Raw genomic sequence first — 9,812 nt, forward strand, 5'->3', positions numbered from 1 at the left:
ATTAAGCAGTTAATTATTAGTTCTTTTCAGTATTTCACATATCCTCCTAGAAAAGACCATTTTTTTTTACATTTTTAGACCATGTTAACTTTTTTCTTTGGATATCTTGACATTTAAGCTCTATTATTTAACAACAGGGAAAACACATGAATATAGAAAATAATTTTTTTTTCAAGAATCACTAGCTCTTATAATAAGAGTACCAAAGAAAGAAGCTCCCAAAATTAAAAAAATACATTGTTTAAGCAAATATGAGTTTGTTTAATTATACAGCTGAGTTATTAAAATCTTCTAAAGTGTATTCAAAGAAACCCTTATTATGAATTTGAAAGAAAAAACCTGACTTTTTGAGGGAAAGTAATTATTTAAGGAATAGGTTTTACAGAATGGGAAAATTGAGGGAATCGTTAACTTTTCTTACGAAAAAAATGTCAATGATAATATGTAAAATACTGTACAAAGTTTCTTCTATATCTTAATCTTATTTTCCTTTGCAATATGTTTTCTGCATTTTAATGAAAATAGAAACCAATTTCAAGATTCACAATGAAATATTATTCCAATTTCACCCTGGTACCTATCATCTTCAGAACTACACATTGTTATCTTTCCACAGATTCGTCGACTTTTTGTTTTTCTCATGGCTGCAGTAGCACAATGGGTAATAGGTATTCTCTTTTAGATGAAGTCTGCGGTAGATTCTGATGTTGGATACACAACATGTAAAATAAGACTTGCAATTTTAAAAGCGAGGAGGGGGCTGAATTTTCAGGTTAAGTACACAAGGAAAAGAAAACTTAGTTACAGCGGATAGAAGTAAGAATTGTTGCGTAAGTTTTCAAGTCTGTATAAACGGGTGTCCAGAACAACCCAATAATTTATTTCTAACACATGCCCTTCAAATTTATTCCATATTATGAAAAATAAAAAGCGAATTTGAAAAAAAGGTTAAACAACGATTCTGGGACAGTAAAAAGCCTAGAAATTATTTAAACTAATTATCAAACGCTGATTACTTCAAAGTAATTCTAATTTTTGCAAAAAGTACAACTGGTTGTACTAGACGTTTTGTAAAAAACTTTACCAGAATTATTCAAAAATACTGCCCCTAAACGTAAAGAATTACACACTTATGAAAGGTAGTTTTCCCTATTAGGATTATTATTTTTGATCTAAATGAAAAAAGTTATTTTCCCTCGGCATCTGGTACTCGTACTATTCGTTGTATTTCTTGCCAAACACTAATTAATAGGGCTGAATTGAAATTGAAACTTGTTCCTGAGAATATAGCTAGTTGATCCACTAAGAAATTAATTATTAATATCTTTCGATTTCCCCGTAGAAAAGACTAAGTATAAAGTTTTATAAATTCCTGATTCCAAATTTAACCCTGAAATACGTCCATTCACGATAAAATTAGCTATTAAATGAATAGAAAAACGCTTTTTCCGAGCAAAACTTCAATTCAATGACGAATAATACAAAATAAGCCCCTTTCCTGATCTAAATAAACAACATAAAGTACTCTCTTGATCTAAATTTGAAATTGTTTATTGAATAAATCTAAATACATACGTTTCTCGACCCAACTAGATAATTTCTTGATGATTTAGCATAAAATAAACCTTTTTAATGATACAGCCCCTTAATCCATTTATAATTAAACACGAAATAAACCTTTTCCGATCCAATCTTTTAATTTGTTAACAAATAATCATAAGAAACTTTTTTTCCATGCAAATTTTGAATTTATTTAAACAAAACACCAGATAAGCCTTTCCCGATTCAAATCTTGACTTAAAAAATAAATAAATATAGAAAATAACTTTAAAGATACAATTCTTGAATTTTCCTTTTAAATTTCATTCAAAACACCTCTGGGAAGTACTACTGGGAAGTACTGCTGGGAAGTGATGCATTCACTATGTCTGTATTTATTTGTCGTAGAGGGAGGATTTTCCATAGCAAAAGAAAAAAATTGATACTTTTAATTTTTCCAAGCTTATTTCTCCGTCTTAACGAAAATCATATTTTCAGAAAATTTGAGAACCCACCAAAATGTTATTTGATCAAGAATGGATATCGAGAGTTCATCGACAGATCAATCCACTCGTATCGAAGATGCGAACAATTGCATCAACTGCAGCTCTCTAAATATGAATCAGCAAAATTTTTGACTGATTTCAATCAGATGCTGAATTCTAGCTATGAAACAGTCATTCTTTTACTAACGTATCAGTAACAATTACTAACTTACCAGTAAAATATACTAGTTTATAGTTAAAATGAAGTCACTAATTAAAATTAGTAAATATTTTAACTTATTCAAATTTAGAGAGAGTACAGTTATATTTCCAATATTTGAAAAATTTTAAATGATATAAGTAGGCTATGGTAGGTTGTAAAAGGTTCTTAAGTTGGGTAATCGATGTGTCTCGAAGACGCTTATAAATATATCACATACATTACTGTTTAATCTCCAATATTAAAAAAGTTTTTCTCATATCACCAAGATAAACAATATATTTGTTTAAATTATTAATTCAGTATTGCTCGACGTGTCCAAATGATAAGGTACAATCTCGGTAGGACAAAATAAAAAGGTGCCATCTCGGGTGATGAAACATGGAAGCTTTTTATTTGTTTCTGCTGAGATGCCACCTTGTCATCTGGCACTTTTTCAACACGTCAGGTACCTACAGTACTCTTTATACGAACAGAGTTTTTCTCATATGAGCAGATTGCATAATTTTTTTGAAATTTTAATTCAATAACGTTAAACAATAAGTCAATCGATGCATCTAAAACGCGGGAACAAACACACTACATATAGTATTGTGGTATGTTGAATATATCATTTTTTTCTCATATAAACAAAATAAACCATAGATCATTTAATGCGTCTCAGAGACGTGAACAAATATGCTACACGTCGTATTGTTGTGCTTTTAATATAAAGAAAGCTTTTCTCATTTAAACAAGGTAACATTTTTAGTCTCTAAACGAAAGAAGCTACTTCTTAAGGATGTACCCTACGTGCAATCAATCTCAAAAGTTGCCGTTTTTTAAATTGATTGATAAAATCGACAGAAAAAATTTATTATTAATATCTGCAAATCTTGATGGAGGTTTCTAAACATACTTCAGAAAAAAATAATGCAGGCTAAAATAGTTTATTTGTTCGTAGTTATTTAAATTTTTAGTTTTACCTTTCTCTTTAGGGAAAAGTTACAACTCTTATTTAATTCTAATGATTAGGGTCTCATTTTATTCTTTGAAAGATTCTCTCAATTTCTATTTGGGTTAATTTTATTTAAAACATTTATTGAAAAATCATGAAGTTCTTATTGTTATAAACAATCATAGTTTAAATTTTAATTAAAACCACCTGAAAAAAATTACAGTGTATCCTTAAAAGAATGAAATGAGGGCCTTGATCATTAGAATTAAATAAAAATTGTAACTTTTCTCTCAAGAGGAAGGAAAAACTAAAACTTTAAATAAACTACTTTTAAATAAACAATTTTGACCCGTATTATTTTTTTCTGCAGTGTGCTCAGAAGCCTCCATCAAGATTTACAGAAATTAATAATAGATCTTTTTTACCGATTTTATAAATAATTTTAAAAATATGCAACTTTTGAGATTGATTGTACGTAGTGTACATCCTTACTAGCAGATCTAGATCAAAATCATATCAAAGCTATATAATAGTATCGGCAAAAAGGACTGAGAGGCACATTAGTATTTTCATTATATGAATGTATGTGGATTTTCTCTGTTATAGACCTTCAACTTCGGAACGAGAGGATCTGCCCCAGGACATTGTTGACGCTGAACTAGTCGGGCGAAATGGATCCTGTTTGAAATACAATCTGCTCTGTCCCATGGGACTCTTCGACTTGATTGGAACCTTCATGACAGAATAAAAAAATAAAAGAAACGATCAAAAATATTTTTAGCTGTTTTAATTTGACCTTATATGAACAGTCTTAAATTTCTTTCTTAAAAATGTTATCAAAACTCTGTACAGTAATAATGAAATTGAAGTTTTAAAAAATGTTTTAATTTACCATTTTCAGTAGAAACATTTTATTTTTGAACGTTTCGAGATAAAATCTGAAAATTCTCTGAATATTTGGAAAACTTTACTTTTCACGGGAGAATTTTGAAATTTTCAAAAAGAAAACGGAAATGTTTTAAGACAATTTTCGGGCTAAGGGAAATTTTGTCTCATATCAAATTTTAAATAATTATCCTGTTAGCTGAGAATATTATTCTAGAATATAAAAAAAATTAAAAAGACTCTGGATACCTCTAAAATTGCAAAACAATAATATTCAAAAAATGTTACAAACTAAGGGAACATGGGGCAAAATCAAATGATTGGCAAATATTATCGGGTCAATCCATTTAGATGCGACGTACTATTACTGTATTACTGTATTACTATTACTATTACTGTATTACTCCTGCTTTGAATATAATTAAAGTAATATTAGGTTTGTTGGAAAACAAATGTAAATTTGCACTAATATTTTTAATTTGGTTGTCCTAAGTCTTCAATTAATTTTAAGAAGCCAAAATTATACTATTAAGCACCTGTAAAGTTAAACCATGAAATAGTTATTAATACTGAACAGTGAAATTCTTCTTTCTGACAGTGTGTCTATTGAAAATCCTCCTTGAAATTTGAAATAAAATTTCGCATTTTATTCAAATGATTTCATTCAAAAATATTAAGTTTTTGTAGCCATTAGTTTAAAATTGCCCAACGAAGATAAATTATTTTGATTATGTATCCTTACTGTTTTAATGGAGATAATAAAGTTGATTAGAGATGGAAGAATATTAGTACTTATCAGTATTTAGCCACATAAATATTTTATAAAATTCATAAATGTAATAAATAGCAATTCTATATTACATTTTCATCTCAATTAGCAGGTACTGATTTTATGTGAAATACCAGTTTTTACGTCCGTGCCTGTCTGACTGTACACTTTTTAAAAATCTAAGTCAAATTCGAAAAAGTTAAAAGGAGAAAAACTTTACTTTTCGGAAGCCTTACAATATTATCATAAAACTTTAGAAGTTTCATAAAAACTTGAAAAAATCAACTTTTCTTTCACAAAAAATAATTAAAAAATCAAAATTTCTATTTTGCGTTCAAATAATGCAAGATAGAAAAAAAATACAAAAATTTGTTCATCGAAAAAAAGCTATAACTTTGTTATTAATCATTTTTTGATAAGATTTGCAGTTTTCGTTTTAGTCGTAATAATTGCATTAGAAATAAAAAAATAAATGTTTGATAAAACAACGCAAGGTAGAAAGAAAAATTAATAGATAGAAGTTGTATACCCTAGAAAGACCTTTTAGTTTTTTTATAATCATTTTTGATGAAATAGGTTAGTTTTGTTTAAATTGTAAGAAATAAAACAAAAATAAAAAATTGAATTTTTGGACGAATGACACAGACTATAAAAAAATTACAGGACAACATTTGCTCAACCAAAATAAAACTAACCATTTGCCACAAATAATTTCTTAATAGGGCAAGTACTTTTTGTTTTATTTTCTAAAAATGACATTAAAACTGAAAGAATTGATTTCATAATAAGAAAAAAATAAAATAAGATAAATTTTCTGCAAAAGCAACAAAATATTAAAAAAAAAAAAAAAAAAACTTATTCACCTAGAATATATCTATAAATTTGTTCCTATCACTTTTTGATAACAAGTTTAATTTTTTTGTAATTGTATAAAAACTGTTCTTCCAAGAAATATAAAAAATTTATTATACATTAGTTCTCAATAGGACGCGTAGTTTCTTAGCGTAAAAAATAAAATAAAAAAGAACATTGTTTTCAAAAACGGCGCTCGATACGAAAAATAATGGGTAGACGAAAGTTATTCACTCAAAGTAGATTTACAAATTTGTATTGGAATAGAAGCTTCTAATGTGTCCCCTAAGGGTTTACACTTTTCTTGCACCTTCTTCTTTATTCCTTTATACACCCTTTACACACTTACTTGGTGGTGGAAGGGGGACCTACAGTTTAAGGTGGGTTCCGAACCACCAAGAGAAATTCCTGAGTCACAGGCGAGGGCCCTTGTGGCTCTCAATAACAGGGCCTTCTACCTTTACGGACAGGTTAACTTTAAAGTAGCCGGTCACGGGCGGGAGAGGCCTGTCGGTGAATAGGAAGATCGGAGTCAGACTTAAATGACTGCTCCTGGTCTAACTATTACCCAGATTAACTTTCATCACAGCAAAAGCGCCTCTGCATTTTTGCAGGCAGGGGCATGGCTGTGAGGCACACAGGTGTCTCACTAATCCAGGAACCCTGGCTAGTTCGAGATATCATCAGGGGCTTAGGGGGGGTGGTTTTTGTTACAGGGACCCTATGGCGGCCAATCCAAGGGCATGCATACTGGTGAAGGGAGTCAACGTTGTCCCGCTACTTGAGCTCTGTTCCAGGGACCTAATGGTGCGATGCTAACTCCCACTATATCCTGTGGGGTAGCACGAGCGGCAACTCAAGAGGTAAGGTCCAATTTGAATACCTAATTTCTACCGATTTAGATATTCTCAATACGGGGAATACCCCGACGTTTCGTAATTCGGTCAGGGAGGAAGTCATTGACATCACTCTCTGTACCGGCAGTTTTACAGATAACATTCAGAAGTGGAGAGTCTCAAACGAACCCACTCTCTCAGATCATTCACTGATAGAGTTCGTGTTGGAATCCGTTGTGCCCACCGGCCCTTAATGGGTCAGAAATCCAAGAAGAATGGACTGTCGTCAGTTTTTCACAGAGCTAAGAAGTGCACTCTCAGGGATGCCCAGGTGTATTAGATACGTGGATACCCTGGAGTTGGCAGCCGAGTTTTTCACGGAAGCCATCAAATCCACTTATGACAGTAATTGTCGGCCTTCGAAAGTCCAAAAAGCTGGTGAGACACACTGGTGGAACTCGAAACTCGAAAAACTTCGCAGGCAAACCACAGAGAGGTTCAGAAGTGCCAGTTCTGGCAAAACGAAGGAACTGTGGACTTCATTCTCATCGATGAGGAATGAGTATAGGAGTGCAATACGCAAGGAAAAGCATGAAAGCTGGACCAACTTTTGCACTGATATCGAGAAGGGAGCAGAGGCGGCCAGACTAGACAAGCTGCTTTCTGGAAATCCAGATGCTACTCTCGGGACTCTAAAATTGACCGGTGGGGGATACTCAGAGTCGGACGGGGATACCTTGGTTCACCTGATCAAGGGACATTTTCCGAGCTTCAAAAAGTTAGGAGATAGGGGGACGGCACCTCTGAGGCCATCAAAGTCGCCTGTGGCCCAATTGAGCCGAAAATGACGACTAGCCAACGAGATTGTGACCCCAGCCAGAGTCAGATGGGCTCTGAAATCCTTCAGTCCTTACAAGTCTCCCGGTCAACTACATCAACTACATGCAGCATTTTTGTTCTTGAATTTATAAACTGGCTTACATACATTTAGTCTGGAGTCCTAATATCGAGAAAGTTTTCTGTATCAGAATTTCTTTTCTCTGGCATGAGGTAGCCATTTGATTCTAAGGGTTTCCGTTCCTGATGGCGTTGTGGCCTTATGCCAACATCACATGATTCTGCATCCGAAAAACCTGCACCTCATGTTAAACATCCTACGCAATTTCTCAAATAATTTAATTAGATGAAACGAAAATAAAGTGTTTAAACTAATATGTACAGAACGAAGAATAAAATTATTCCTGTCATTTGAGAATAAATTTGTAATGGGAAATACTTGTTTACCATTGAGTTCCATTCAACGTTATTATTGGTAGTCCCATATATTTTACTACTCTACTAACAATGAAGACATGAGAATGATGCGATAAAAATTACTTTGTATTACTAATTTAATCCTAAAGAATCACTTTGCTGATAAATACTTGACTAAACACTTATATCCCTACATTGAGACAGATTCACAATTTTGGTATGGGCAGTTTATTTCACTTGGATTTATAAATAAAATAGGCAGAACCTTATCATTTCGACATCTTCCAGACTAATGGCCATTAGTTTGCCATTAGTCTAAAAGATGTCGAAATCATTAGGTTCTGCCTATTTTATTTATAAATTAAAAGTTTCGCAGACGTGAAAAAAGAAAACATTTTTTTCTTCATAAAAATTGGATTTAACTTGCAAATTTTTTTTAGGAAAACCATTCTCTTTAACTCTGACTCAATGTTAATTTTCTATTAATAAACTAATAAATTGTGCTTCTAAAATCACAGCCTTAAAAAATTTCGCAAGATCACCTTAATAACACTTACCAACAGAATCCTGATAAACCGCAAAGGTAAGAATAAGAATGCTGCTGGCGATTTTCATTTCTGCTGAATATATTTTGCGAACGCCGAATGAGAAATGTGGGATATATACATTAGGCTGGGACGAAAAACCAACATTGTGCGTCCAGGAAATGCCTTGGTGCGGAAAAGTGGCCCAGTCTAATCCGAAACTCAGCGCACTTTGAAATTTTGAAATCGGATAATATCTTAAGTCAGTTCTTTGAGGGTGAAATCTCGAAATTTCACTAAAAAACACTCAAATTTAAGGTTTTCAAAAATAGGCTTAAAATCGATACCGATAACTTCCAAGGGTCACTTTACGATGAAAAATCATCAGAGGGTACTTAGAGGTTTGTACCGAGTCGCCAAAGTCACCCCATGCCAATCCTCATGGAGGGGAAAATGGCTCAAAATTGCGTATTTTCGAGTAAAATGCTTAAATAATTATGCGGTCCCTGGGTCATGTCTGTCTACGAGCACACGTAGTTAGTTTACACTGAAGCTAGTCTACACTAAAGCTGGAGCCCCCCCCCCAGGTCACCGGTCTCCTTCCCCCCTCCTCCTACCCTTCCCACTGGTCGAGCGTTGTGGAGACTTGTCAGAAACTGTCAATGGCTCGTACAGTCGGCTCACGCCTAATGTTCGTTCACTCACAGGTGTTAGATGACTTTGTCGTTATAGTTTCTTCTTCTCATTGTCTCGTCGTTGGTTCTTTTGGTAGTAGGGATTCTGGTTCTGCCTGCACTCCCCTCTTTGGTTTGTTTGCCACAGTATGTCAAAATTCGCAAAGAGAGACTTTGTGCAGTGCCCTATATTTGGTTCTCCAAAAGATTTTGGTCTGAACGTTTTGCCAACGAGGGCTGACGTTCTGCGATGTCGTCAGGAGGTTCGAAGGCAAAAGGGCTGTCTTTCAGAAAAAGACAAGGAGTCTTCATTCGGAGACATTGCCGACGAAGTCCGTTCCAAAATAATAGTTATTTGGGAATCTGCTTCTATCCCAACGGTCTCAGAGCAGCGCATTAAGGACTGTCTCATAACTCTTCATAAAAAAACACTACGTTTTAAATTCATTGAAGAGTAAAACAACTTCTCAGAGTAATAAGGATGGGAAAACCGCCGCCTTCAACGAGTACTGCTCTGAATTATTTAACATAGACGCTTGTAAGTGCGTTGACTTGTCTAGGTGCTCATGTCCCAAGGAAAAGAAGGTCCCAGCCGTAGAGCATGCCTTCTATCTTGACCAAGGAGGTAAAAAACTCATGGGAATCGCCAGCGTAGATGTCTCTGAAACAAAAAGAATACATAAGAGAGCAGAACGTTATGCAAAAAGAGGCAGACTTGAACGGGGAGAGGGTGGGGAAAGCGTTTCTACTGCATCGGCCTCCACATCTTCCTCTACGATTGATATGGATATATATTTAGATTCCTTCTTTGAGGAAGGTGAAGGTAATAATGCTCCT

At 33.7% G+C, this 9,812-nt stretch overlaps 1 protein-coding gene across 1 annotated transcript in view; it reads left to right on the forward strand.

Annotated features, from left to right (window-relative positions):
- Positions 1 to 3,953, forward strand: part of LOC117168141 — a 17,951-nt gene extending 13,998 nt beyond the window's left edge. Inside the window, exon 5 of the mRNA XM_033353559.1 lies at positions 3,788 to 3,953. Coding sequence (XP_033209450.1) covers positions 3,788 to 3,929 — 142 coding nt within the window. The 3' untranslated portion in view covers positions 3,930 to 3,953. The remainder of the gene's footprint in view (positions 1 to 3,787) is intronic.
- The last annotated feature ends 5,859 nt before the right edge of the window (positions 3,954 to 9,812 follow it).

The sequence above is a fragment of the Belonocnema kinseyi genome, chromosome 2 (genome assembly GCF_010883055.1).
Source record: "Belonocnema kinseyi isolate 2016_QV_RU_SX_M_011 chromosome 2, B_treatae_v1, whole genome shotgun sequence".
Classification (NCBI taxonomy): Eukaryota; Metazoa; Arthropoda; class Insecta; order Hymenoptera; family Cynipidae; genus Belonocnema; species Belonocnema kinseyi.